The sequence below is a fragment of the Cebus imitator genome, unplaced genomic scaffold, assembly GCF_001604975.1.
Source record: "Cebus imitator isolate Cc_AM_T3 unplaced genomic scaffold, Cebus_imitator-1.0 Scaffold228, whole genome shotgun sequence".
Classification (NCBI taxonomy): domain Eukaryota; kingdom Metazoa; phylum Chordata; class Mammalia; order Primates; family Cebidae; genus Cebus; species Cebus imitator.
Window position 1 is genome coordinate 906,796 of NW_016107543.1, and position 12,287 is coordinate 919,082.

Below are 12,287 nucleotides of genomic sequence, written 5' to 3' on the forward strand. Positions count from 1 at the left end.
AAAAAAAAAAGAGATAAGTATTGGGTGGAGGATGGAAGGAACTAACCCCTTCCCTCTCCAACTCTAATTCAGCCCTTAATTCTTGGTCTTTATGAGAAATAAAGTTTAGTAGTCATGTTCCCCATCTTTTACCCTAGGTGTGTTTTCAAGGCAGCCAGCCGTAGAATCCATGTAATTCCTTACCCTAGGTTCCCACCAGTTGCCTTCTTCTCGAGGACAGAAGGAAGAGGGTTTCTTGGGCTGGTTGGGGGCAGATTGGGGGTGTCTCAGCAGAGGGACCTCCACTGGTTCCCACTCAGAGTGGAGGCCTTCTGCCTGCCTGACCATCTCTTTGGCATCACTAAGAAATTAAGCCCCACTGTCTCTCTAGCTTGGACCCTGGCTTTCCCTTGCCCCTGCCCTAGCATGTTTCATTAGGGGATTCCCTCCTCCCTGTCATCTCACAGGGGCAGGGAGAAGAAAGAGTTGTTCTCCCACTGGAAGGGGTTCTGCCTTCTGAGGTGACATCCAGGAAGCTGTCCCCATTTCCTTCTCCTTTAGATGCTAGAAATACATTTTGATTCTGATCTTGGGGTTGAGGAGAAAGGAAGGAAGGGAGGCAGGGAGGGGAGAAGTCCATCAGAGGCTAAGCCAGGCAGAAGGGAAAGAAACTGATATGAGGAAGGGTCTGGCAGGCCACAGGCCCCTGCAGCGGGAGGGCTTTCCCAGGTTGGACAGGGGCCTTAGAGTCCCTCTGACACCCCTCTCCCTTCCCCTTGCCCCTTTCTTCACCCGGAGGCCTCTGCAGAGATTAGCTGTGTATTGATTTTTAAGTTATAAGCAAAGGGTATTTTATTTAATATTAGGTTATGTGTGTGCATGTTGTGTGTACCTGCGTGCATGTGTGTATTTCTCTACTGAGCCTGGGGTCTCCAGCCAGGGAGACCCCATCTTATTCACCCCATCCAAGATCTGGGATCTGGACCCAGCATCTCCTTCCTCCCTTGTAGTTGCTGGAGCCCAGTCCAAGGTCTGGGAGTTATATGGGAAGTGGGGGCTGGGATCTGGGTGGGAATATGTGTTTGTATACAAAGGGGTCCTCCTTAAAAATGGACAGGGTGACCTTCCCGAGGGACTCATTGGTCTGGGGTAGTTTAAGAAGTAATGTTCTTTTTCCTCTTTTCCCTACCTCCTGCTAACCCAACCACAGATCCCCTTCCTTGCTGGGAGGGTTGGGGGCAGGAGGAGAGTTGGCACTGCCCGCAAGTTGCCTGACCAGGTGGAGAGGGGGAGAGATGAACGGCACTGTGGGTGTGGGATGCCTTTCTCCTCCACCCATCGAAACCAGCCACCCCCTCCCTGTGCCACTGAGACAGCCTTTTCCAGTGGCCATCCTAAGGGGAACTCCCAAATGGGTGTTGGTGGTGGTAGGGGACACAGATGCTCCCCTCAACGGAAGCCCCAGGCTCTGAGGTATGGGGGTGGAGGCTTTGGATAGGTTTTCTTCTGCTCCCCTCTTTTATAGATCTAGGCTGCTTGGCTGCCTGTCTTTCTAGGCAGCCCCCCTAGAGGAAAAATGTAGGAATTTATTTTTTCTTTAACTGCTGTGAACTCACTTTGAGGGGGTAGGAGGAGGGAGAAACAGCCTGTGTTTTTTATGCAATAAAGTCATCAACTACATCATGCTTACTTTGTGTTCCAGCTGTGTTTCCTTTTTGACTCAGTGTCCCTCAGCAGTGAGAACCAGGTCTCGGCCACAGAGTGGGGTGGATGCTTCCCAGTGATCCTGCAGCCCCTTGGGAAGCCTCACGTCTATTGAGTTGGGTTGGAGCTGGTGTCTGATCCTGCCCCAGAGGTAGCTGGTACAGAAGGAGGGAGGTGCTTCCTCTGGGTTGATCCCCAGGCTGTCCCTCCCTGGTTTCATACCTGTGGTTGGTTGTTCGAAGTTTCTAGATATCACGTTCCTCCTCCACATACAAGCCCCTTCTTTCCCTTCCCCTGCTAAGAACACTAGTTCCCGCCTTTCCCAGACACTGGCTCCCTCGCGTCATCCCCATGGAGGGTGCATGTCAGTCCATCCCCTGGCTGTGACTGAGCTGGGGGTGACTGGCAGTGATTTCTTCACCCAGGTTGATCCTTATCAGGGACAAGGCGATGAAAGGCAGCCGAGCTATCTGATGGGCTCCCGCCCAGCTGGAAAGTATGAGGGAAAGGCTCCTACTGCAACTCACAGCTAGAGACCCACCATGGTTACACAACCACAGGGCACACAAACATACTGGCACTTGACCTGCGTGCACCCGTCCCCGGAGATATGCAGAAATATCCCCTGTACACATCTTCCCAGGCGTCCCAGTGCTTGATAAAAAGTTGGTGCCTAATTCATGTCAAATGGGTAAAAAAACCCTCATGATTCCAAAGCCCCAAGGCTAAGAAGGTTGACAGAAGATAGGTTTTAGGTTCCAGGGGGGCAGGGTGGGTTACTGTTCTTTCACTATCTCATTCTACTTTTTGCCAAACTTATTATTTTCCCCAGTGGGATTTCTATATCCACCACTCTAACCCTAACCCAATTTTTAGAACCCAAATCTGGTACTCAGGCTGGCCCATCCCATAACTTAATTTGGGAGATTCTGGGATCACATGTTTATGGCCACCTTAGGATGGGAGCATCAGAATGAATGATTTAGGGGTCACAGAGGAAATTAGACTGGTTTGGGAGCCAGCTGTTTGTTTCCATCTGCTGCTAGATTTAGAAGCCTGGGAGAAGAAGGGACGGGTACATTTTCCTGAGACCTCGTGCCAGCCCCACTCCTCCGGGTGCCTCTTTTGTCTTCCTGGTTCCAGGGGAGTTAGACCCCAGGAACTTGGTGAGTCCCATCCTCCTTTACCCCCTTCGCTGCCCCCAGGGACAGGAGGGCAGCTGTGGGGCCGGCTGGGCTTGTCTGGGCAGGGCTGGGGCCGCCCCTCCTCCCCATGCAGCTCCTCCCGCTGACCTGCATTCTTAGCGGGGGCCTTTGGTGGGGCTCTGACGCTTGCTTGCTTGCTGGAAATGCTGCCTGGCTGGCCTGCCCTCCCCCTCCCCCCAGAGCCCAAGGCCACCTCTGACCTCCCCTCAGATGGGGTGCCTGGCAGGAGGATTAAGGAGGGCCCAGGAAGAAGTTAGGGAAATCAGAACATCTCTGGGCTGGCTCTCTCGGTTCCTCTCCTGGGAAGTGGAAGGAGAATCTACTCCCATCCTCTAGGGTGGGTGAATTAAATAAGAAATGAGAAAGTGACAGAGAAGACAGCCTGGGAACTGCCACCTGGGTATGCGCCGTGGCCTCTCCCTGCCTCTCCTCCTGCCTCTTTCCACCCCACAGTGGACAGCCTGGGAACTGCAGGAGGTGAACCTGCTTTCCTTCAAGCTGCTTCCGGTTCCCAGGTTTGTCAGCACAGAGCCTTGATGTTTGCTTCTGGAATGACATTAAATGGCAACCTCACAACCCCTCCTGGACATTGTATCAGACAGCCTTCACCTTCCCACTGATCCCAGTGTGCCTGACTGCCAGCACCCTAGAGTAGGCTTGAAAGAAAACCAAACTCCACTAAAACACTGTTAGAATTGATAAGCAAATACAGTAAAGTCACGGGATACAAGGTCAATGTACAAAAGTCAGTAGTGTTCCTATACACTAACAACGAACTGTACAAAAAGAAATCAACAGTCCCACTTACAATAGCCTTCAAAATAATAAAATATTCAGGAATAAATTTAACCAAGGAGGTGAAAGATCTGTACTATGAAAATGATAAGACATTGATGAAGTAAACTGAAGAAGACACAACGACATGGAAAGATATTTCGTGCTGACAGATTGGAAGAATTAATATTGCTAAAATGTGCATACTACTCAAAGCCATCTATGGATTCAGTGCAACTCCTGAAAGTAGATAACCTTGCAGCATCTCCCCTTCCTCCATTTCTGGAGGGCTCCACAGAGCAAAAGGGTGTAAGCTGCATTTGCCTTAATGATAGTTATGGAGAGATGGTTTGCAGAGAAAAATGAACTGAAAATCAAAACATTTGGGATCAGAGTATAACGCCACATGACCGTGTGTCACCTTTGGCCAAGACTTCTTTGCGGTTTCAGTTTCACTATAGGTAAAGGCACCAAAGCTTTGAACTGGAAAGTTTTAAATTTCCTTTCAAAGCTATTTTTTCCATGGGTTTGAGCACCATTGGACAAATAGATGGGTTTTGTGCACATATTCCCTTATTTATTTATTTTAAGAGACAGGGTCTTGCTCTGTCACTGAGGCTGGGGGGCAGTGGCGTAATCTCAGGTCACTGAAGCCTCAACCTTTCTGGCTCAAGCGATCCTCCAACTCAGCCTCCTGAATAGCTGGGACTACAGGAACCCACTATCATGCCCAGCTTATTTATTTATTTATTTTGAGACGGAGTCTCGCTTTTTCACCCAGGCTGGAATACAGTGGCACCATCTCGGCTCACTACAACCTCCGCCTTCCAGTTTCAAGTGATTCTCCTGCCTCAGCCTCCTGAGTAGCTGGGATTACAGGTGCTTGCCACCACACCCGGCTAATTTTTGTATTTTTAGTAGAGACAGGGTTTCACCATGTTGGCCAGGCTAGTCTCGAACTCCTGACCTCGTGATCCGCCCGCCTTGGCATCCCAAAGTGTTGGGATTGCAGGTGCGAACCACCGCGCCCAGCCCACGCCCAGCTAATTTTAAAATATTTTCTCTAGAGGCGAGGTCTTGGTATGTTACCCAGGCTAGTCTTGAACACCTGGGTACCAGCGATTCACCCACCACGGCCTCCCAGAGTGCTGGGGTTACAGGGCGGGCCACTGCACCGAGCCTCCACCACTCTCGCATTCTGTGACTTACTCCCTTGTGCGCCTCCAGCCTGGGATTGCGCCTCTGAGATTCAAACCAGTACTCAAGTATCTGAGGTTCTTCCTTAATCTCCAGATGCCCCAAAAGTCCCCTCTCTCTGACAAAGTCTCCCTTTTCACGCGGGCTCCTTTCTACCCCCCCAGGTCCAGCTCCCCGCAGAGACTCCGGGGTGAGCAGCCTTCATCAGGCCTGAAATGGGCACCCGGGTATGGCAGTGAGCCAGGTGGCCGCTCTGCTCCGGGAAGTGGTGCAGGCGCGCGCCCTGGTGGAAAACGACGGAGCTGCAGGCTTCGTTCTGGTTCCGACCCCGAGGCCGAAGGCCTTCCAGGTCACCTGAGAGACTCCGCCCAATGGAACGGCCCTGGCCAGAAGCTGAGGAGGTGCGCCCGGGACCGAGCTGGGGTCTTGGAGGGAGAGAGGGTGAGGGCAATACAGTATTGGGGGTGAGAGAAGGGTTGGACGGAAGAGGGTCGGGTGTCTGGACATGCGCAGGGCCGCGGGACTCTCGGTGGAGTAGCGAGGGAGACGGTCTCACCACTGCTCCGAAGGGGCGGGACTCCCAGTGGTGGCGGGCCCCTCGGAGCTCCCGCCTGCCGACTCCCAGGCCTGGAGCCCGGGGAGAGTGGTCACCTCCGTTCCTGCACACCTGTGCATGGTGTGTGCGCCGAGCGTCCGGGAGCCACGGCGGTGTCTTCCCTGCGCGTCGTTTGCACGTGCAGGAGGAGGAGGCTCCCCCGGGCTGAGCCGTGGCCAGGGTTATGAGGAGGCCCGCACTCAACCCCTCCTCTCCCCAGATGGCATCGTCGAGCCCTGATGCCCCATGTTCCTGCGACTGCTTTGTCTCGGTGCCCCCAGCCTCAGCCATCCCGGCTGTAATCTTTGCCAAGAACTCGGACCGACCCAGGGACGAGGTGCAGGAGGTGGTGTTTGTCCCCGCAGGCACTCACGCTCCCGGGAGCCGGCTCCAGGTGGGTTAGGCCTTATGGGGTGCTGGAAGGTGTGGCAGATCTCGGCATTCTTCTAAGACCTTCTTCCCTGATCCCCACGCCTGGGAGGCTGCCAGAAGTAGTGGGAAGAGCATGAGCTTCAGGTCTACTAACCTGGCTCTGAGCCCATGATGTAGCCTCAGTCTACCTCAGTTTCCTCTTCTATAAAATGGGAATGAGACTTTCCTCAAAGGGAATGTATAAGGTGATTGGCAGAGTGCCAGCAGGCGTCAGGTGCCGCCCCTCTCTGAGTGGACGCTTCCTTTTTCCTCCCTCACCTCCAGTGCACCTACATTGAGGTGGAACAGGTGTCGAAGACGCACGCTGTGATTCTCAGCCGCCCTTCTTGGCTGTGGGGGGCTGAGATGGGCGCCAACGAGCATGGTGTCTGCATTGGCAACGAGGCTGTGTGGACTAAGGAGCCACTTAGGGAGGGGGAAGCCCTGCTGGGCATGGACCTCCTCAGGTGCTGACCCTGCCCTTCCTCATCTCCCTGACATACCAGGGCCCATCCTCCCCTCCCCCCAGCCTGGTTCACGGGGGCCTTCTCCTCTCTGCAGACTTTGCCCTCGTGCCCTCGTGAGGGAAGCTGCAGCAGCAGCCACCTTTGGGCATCTCCTGGCCCAGAAATAGAACAGTGGTTTATTTATTTGTTTTCAGTTGAAATCTCATGTACAGTCCCAATTTATAAAATCAGTAATAGTGGAGCCGCTCTGGGTGGAGAGAGTTCGGGGGTTCAGCAAGCACAGTTCTCTCTCTGAAACTGTGTTTCAGGCCTTTTCATGGAACCCTCAGAGCGGCACATGGAACCACAGACTGTTGAAAGCCACTGGCATAATTGTGTTTGATACGATCAGTACCAGCAGATTTGCTGTGTGACTTGACCCTATCACCAAACCTCTCTGTGCCTCTTCTGTTCCCTGGAGCTTCTGCCACCCGCCATTGATCCCTCTGTCACCCTTCTGTCCCTTGGCCCTCTCTCTTGCCAGGCTGGCTTTGGAACGGAGCACCTCTGCCCAGGAGGCCTTGCATGTGATCACAGGCTTACTGGAGCGCTATGGGCAGGGGGGCAGCTGCCTGGAGGACCCTGCACCGTTCTGCTACCATAACACCTTCCTGCTGGCTGACCGCACTGAGGCATGGGTGCTGGAGACAGCTGGGAGGCTCTGGGCTGCACAGAGGATCCAGGGTGAGGCGTTCCCTTTCTGCCAGCCTTGAGAAGTATGACAGATGGTAGCAGCAGGGAGGGGCTTGATCCAGTTATGAGCCTGTCTGGACATCCAGGGAGATGGGAGATGAGTCCACCTGGGAACTCTGCTCCCCTTCACTTGGAAGTCTTCCTCGTGCTGCAGCCTGCTGCTTCCTCCGGGAAGCCTTCCTGCACTTCCCTGGGTGGTCAGGTTTCCTGCTTATACGCAAGCAGGTACTTCTGCCTCACATTCAACACAGTTGCCAGCTTACATTTCTGATTGTTTTGTTTGCCTCCCCCACCATACTGTAGGCTCCACGAGGGTAGGTCATTCTCTTCACCATGTTCTCAGTACCTCACCCAGTGCCTGGCTTAGAATAGATGCTTAGGGGTAAATAAACTGCTCCCCTATCTCCTCCACAGAGGGGGCCCGAAACATCTCCAACCAGCTGAGCATTGGCACAGATATCTCGGCCCAACACCCGGAGCTTCAGACCCATGCCCAGGCCCAGGGCTGGTGGGATGGGCAGGGCACCTTTGACTTTGCTCAGGTCTTCTCCCTGACCCAGCAGCCTGTGCGCATGGAGGCTGCCAAGGCCCGCTTCCTGGCAGGGCGGGAGCTGCTGCGGCAACAGCAAGGTCAGTGAGTGGTAGAGGGGCTGAGGGCTGGGAGGGCCACAGCAGTGCCAGCCACTCTCGTCTCCCATAGCTTCCCCCTCTACTCCTTGGCAGGGGGCATCACAGCAGAGGTGATGATGGGCATCCTCAGGGACAAGGAGAGTGGCATCTGTATGGACTCGGGTGGCTTTCGCACCACCGCCAGCATGGTGTCCGTCCTGCCCCAGGATCCCATGCAGCCCTGCATGCACTTTCTCACGGCCACGCCAGACCCATCCAGGTGGGAAGAATGAGAGTGGGGAAGGTCAGTAAGAAGGGAGGATCTGGCCGGGTGCGGTGGCTCAAGCCTGTAATCCCAGCACTTTGGGAGGCCGAGGCGGGTGGATCACGAGGTCAAGAGATCGAGACCATCCTGGTCAACATGGTGAAACCCCGTCTCTACTAAAAATACAAAAAATTAGCTGGGCATGGTGGCGCGTGCCTGTAATCCCAGCTACTCAGGAGGCTGAGGCAGGAGAATTGCCTGAACCCAGGAGGCGGAGGTTGCGGTGAGCCGAGATCGCGCCATTGCACTCCAGCCTGGATAACAAGAGCAAAACTCCATCTCAAAAAAAAAAAAAAAAAAAAAAAAAAGGGAGGATCTGATATATCTCCGTCCTTTCACCTCCATGCCCCTCTAGGTCCGTGTTCAAACCTTTTATCTTTGGGGCGGGGGTGGCCCAGGCCCCCCAGGTGCTGTCCCCCACTTTTGGAGCACAGGACCCTGTTCGGACCCTGCCCCGATTCCAGACTCAGGTAGATCGCCGGCACATCCTCTACCGTGGACACCAGGCAGCCCTGGGGCTGATGGAGAGTGATCAGGTATCCCCCAGGGAATGGGGCTACCCTGACGGGATGATAGACTCTGGAAAAATGAGGGAACCTGGGCGTGGAGGATATTCCAGAGCTGGGGAGAGGAGCTCCTCCCTTGAAAGTTGGCAGCTGCCCAGGGGAATATTGGGGAGGTCTCTCCTTTCTCCTGCCTGTATGAGGTGGTACTCTGTCCCCCCTTCACCTGGCGGGAAGTCTGTCCTGCACAGACTCATCTCAACTTTCCCTTGGGGCAGGATCGGGGGCAGCAGCTCCGGCAAAAACAGCGGGATCTGGAGCAGGAAGGCCTCAAGGCCTTACGGGGGCTGCTGGCCAGCGAGTGGGCCCCACCCTTCCAGGAACTGGGCAGCCTCTTCCAGGCCTTCGTGAAGAGGGAGAGCCAGGCTTACCTGTAAGCCTCATAGCTTCTGCTGGCCTGGGGTGGGCCTGGACCCCTGCAGCCAACTGCCCTGAGCTAGTGGTGCTGAAGTTGGAGCAATCCCTTCACGCCCCTTGGCCATGTTCTGAGCAGCCAACTTGGCCTTTGCCTTAATAAATGTGCTTTATTTTCTCTTCAGTGAACTTTATCCCAGGTCCAGTGGGGGTGGGAGAGCCAAGTGAGGCCCAAAGGCAGCCCTGGGCAGGCTGCAGGGCCTGTGGTTGTGTCCTCATTCTTATGAATGGTTGAGTGATGGGGACTAGGCAGGAGGACAGGGAGGGGACAGGAGCTGGCTGCTGCTGGGGAGGATTAGCACCACAGCTCCTTGGTCCTGGGCTCAGACCGGGGAAGGGCCCCCTCTAGGGGTGGCAGTGAGGCAGCATCCTCCATGAGGCGGTGCCCACTTCTTGCCCATGCAGGAGCCAGGAAGCCATGGGGGGGGGGGGCCTGAGTCATGCCTGCCCTGTGGGTAGCTTCCGTAAGATTCCAGACTCGCTCTTTAGAATCAGGCAGCTCACTGGGCTCTGTGTTTTGTTTCCTGGTGCTTTCACTGGTTGCTTCCCCCAAGACACCCCCAAGCGACACGAAAAGCATATTCAGGGCCTAGAGACAATTTACTGGGAATGGGCTCCTGTCACAGGTGAGGGGTCTGAGAAGGGAGGCAGGCCCCACTCCACTCATAGAGAAAGGTTCACAGAGTATCATTTCTTGCTTCTCTTGGGCATAGTTTTGGTTGTGCTGGGGGCCCCAGCCACAGAGGCCTTGGGGGCTGTGGCTGCTCGGACCCCCTTCCTTCCCCAGAGAGAGCTTTGCTGGCTCCTGGGAACCACAGTGCATGGTTTCTTGGTGGGAGAGGAGGACTGGGGTGAGGAGACGGCCTCAGGGAGTGTCTCCTTCCCTTCCCCAGGAGTGACAGAAGGGCTGCTGTCCCCAGCCATGGGCACCCTAGGCAGCATGAGCAGGTCGGTGAGGGCGGGCTGCATATCCATCCTCAGCAGGTGCTCCGTCAGGGCTGCGTGCTGCCGGCGCTCCCTGTGCCTGCTCAGCTCCTGCTCCAGCTCCTTAAGGAAGCCTGTGCAGGGCCGGGAGATGGAGGGTGCAAGGTGGGTGGAGCCCTGGGCTCAGCAGGAGGGTCCCTGGGCTCAGGGAGGTCTCTGGCTGGCTCCCTGCCATCCCTGGTGAGAAGGAGCCTGAGCCTGGGCCCCATGACTGACACCTGGCTCTAGCCCAGATGTTGCTCTGAACTTGGGGCTCCCCTCCCCAGACATCACTGCCCTTAGCTTCCCTCATGTCCCACAGGGCAGAGGTGGGCTCTGGGGAGGCTAAAAGCCTTGGGAAGCAGGGTTACCTCGCTCTGAGCAGAATGGGCCACTCAGCTCTGGGAACTCATCATCATTCGAGGCTTCATCCTCCTCATCTGAGATCCAGCGCTCTGACACAGGCTGCCCATCCAGGTCCAGGAGAAGTGGCAGGGCTTCTGTCACCAGCTCACTGCAGAGCAGACAGAGCAGAGGTTACCCAGGACGGCACCCTGGCATGGAAGATGCAAAGACATGCACCACAGCACCCCTACTTGGAGGGGTGGTGGCTCATGAGCTAGGTAGGAGGTGGGGGAGAAGGTACCACAGACAGTGACCCCAGGTTTGCAGGCTGTGAGGGGCCTGGGTTGAGTTAGCAGGTGGAGCTCAGGCATGACCTTTCTTCCCACCCCCCACTCCTCACCGGTAGCCATCCCGGTTGGTGCAGCTATTTCCAGACAGGTTGAGGATAAGAAGGCTCTGGGGGAACTCATCTGTACACAGCAAAGAGAGAGGGAATGGGGTTCTCACTTGATCTTAGCCAAAAGCCCAAGAAGCGATGGGAATGGGCTTCTCATACCCACTTTCTATTCCAAAGCCACTACCTCCCTACGCTGCCCCCTGAGCCCCCCAAGGATGAAGTATGGACCTTCAGAGGTGTGGCTAATACAAGCACAGGGAAATGGGCACAGACGGAAGGGCAGGCCCCACGTGGGATGTGTTTGGTGAGCCAGGGCAAGTGGGTTCCTACCCAGCTTCAACGTTTCTATCAGGTTCTCAGAAAGGTCCAGGAACTGGAGGCACGGGAGGTCGAGGAGGTTTTCCACCTGCCTGATTTGGTTTCCTGCCAGAGACAGGAAGCTGTAGGGGAAGGAAGGGGTAGAGAGGCAGAGCTGAATCATGGAACAGCTGGAGGAGAAGAGGAGGGCACCTGACACCGGGGCCCCCAGGCGAGGCAGCTGATGACCAGTGGGGACACATGGCCTTCCGGGATGAGGGAGTAGAGCTAGGCTTGCTGGCCCTTGGCTGACAAGGCCCCAGGCTTGGAGAAATCTGAACCAGTTCTTTGGGGTGTGGCTGGGCTCCCCCAACCCCTCTTACCCTGCCTGAACCCTGGCATCACATACCGCAAGGAGGGGACGCAAGCCAGGTTCTCAATTTGCTGGATCTTATTCTGCAAGAAGAAACTGAGGTGGGGAAACCAAGCTAAGATCAGATGGGTAGGGGGCCCTTTACAGGGACAAAGCCCCAAGACCATGTCTACTGCAGCTGGAGATCTAGCACTTTGGGAATGATCATCCCACTCCTTGAACGGTTGCCACTACCTTAAGAAAGATGATTTTCTTTCTCCAGGTGGATGGTTAAGGGGGTAAACCTGGGGTATCTTTTTTTATTTTTGGTTGTTTTTTTAGAGAGATGGGGTTTCGCCATGTTGGCCAGCCTGAACTCCGGTGATCCACCCAACTCAGCCTCCCAAAGTGCTGGGATTATAGGCGTGAGCCATGACACCGAGCCTAAATCTGGGGAATCTAAGCCTGATTAAGTATACTCTTCTGATTCTACAACCAAAGAGTGACCTGGGAATCAGAAAAGGAAACCAAGAAGCCACCAGGGAAATGGTAAGGGCCTTGGTGGTGGCTTTCATACACAGAGAGAACAATGAGTATACCTACATTAACTTGATGGGTAAAGTTCCTATGGGGAAAGTTGAAGGGAGCTGGGAATATTCAACCAGGGGAAGGCTGAAGATCAGCCAACCAACACCACCACCAAACAGCCTCAAGTAGGATCTGAAGGATGTAGAGGAATCTTAATAGTTTCCTCTTCCTCTTCTTCAATGCAGGAAATGGGCTGGAGCTATTTAATGTGAAAGATTTAGAGTAGATGCCAAGAAGAACTTCTAGACCAAGAGAAGTGTCTAAAGAACAGTGATTCAAGAGCATGTTCAGAATCTATTTTGGGGGAATTAGTCTTTCAATTCAGGAGAATTCTTCATTTGGGAATGGTTTAAATGAAGGCCTGCCTGCC

At 54.7% G+C, this 12,287-nt stretch overlaps 2 protein-coding genes across 7 annotated transcripts in view; one reads left to right on the top strand and one right to left on the bottom strand.

The window, feature by feature from the left end:
- Window positions 1-5,178: 5,178 nt before the first annotated feature.
- On the top strand, window positions 5,179-9,094 carry SCRN2 (secernin 2). 4 transcript variants are annotated; one of them, XM_017497053.2, is made up of 8 exons: window positions 5,179-5,300; window positions 5,675-5,848; window positions 6,151-6,332; window positions 6,856-7,055; window positions 7,479-7,694; window positions 7,788-7,953; window positions 8,354-8,534; window positions 8,780-9,093. In XM_017497053.2, exons 2-8 carry the CDS (start codon window positions 5,675-5,677, stop codon window positions 8,936-8,938), a joined length of 1,278 nt encoding a protein of 425 aa, XP_017352542.1. In that variant the 5' UTR covers window positions 5,179-5,300; the 3' UTR covers window positions 8,939-9,093. The 4 variants fall into 4 exon arrangements, with proteins under 4 accessions (XP_017352542.1, XP_017352540.1, XP_017352541.1 ...); XM_017497052.2 differs by having other exon boundaries at window positions 5,187-5,260; XM_017497051.2 differs by having other exon boundaries at window positions 8,354-9,093.
- Window positions 9,095-9,459: 365 nt separating this feature from the next.
- The window catches only part of LRRC46 (leucine rich repeat containing 46), a 6,058-nt gene continuing 3,230 nt past the window's right edge, over window positions 9,460-12,287 (bottom strand). Inside the window, exons 1-5 of one of the 3 annotated variants that reach the window (XM_017497054.2) lie at window positions 11,387-11,659; window positions 11,011-11,120; window positions 10,684-10,753; window positions 10,310-10,452; window positions 9,460-10,033 (exon numbers count right to left, since the gene is read on the bottom strand). In XM_017497054.2, the coding sequence (XP_017352543.1) occupies window positions 9,663-10,033; window positions 10,310-10,452; window positions 10,684-10,753; window positions 11,011-11,120; window positions 11,387-11,517 (825 nt within the window). In that variant the 5' untranslated portion in view covers window positions 11,518-11,659 and the 3' untranslated portion in view covers window positions 9,460-9,662. Of the gene's footprint in view, window positions 10,034-10,309; window positions 10,453-10,683; window positions 10,754-11,010; window positions 11,121-11,386; window positions 11,660-12,287 lie in introns of those variants that run through there. The other 2 variants (XM_017497055.2, XM_017497056.2) reach the window with 2 other exon arrangements.

Excerpts from the sequence above, each read along its gene's own strand:
- SCRN2 (XM_017497050.2), top strand. The coding sequence starts at position 5,231 with ATGGAACGGCCCTGGCCAGAAGCTGAGGAG. Across the intron at positions 7,056-7,478 it reads GGCTGCACAGAGGATCCAGG|AGGGGGCCCGAAACATCTCC; the intron begins GTGAGGCGTTCC and ends TCTCCTCCACAG. Across the intron at positions 7,695-7,787 it reads GCTGCTGCGGCAACAGCAAG|GGGGCATCACAGCAGAGGTG; the intron begins GTCAGTGAGTGG and ends ACTCCTTGGCAG.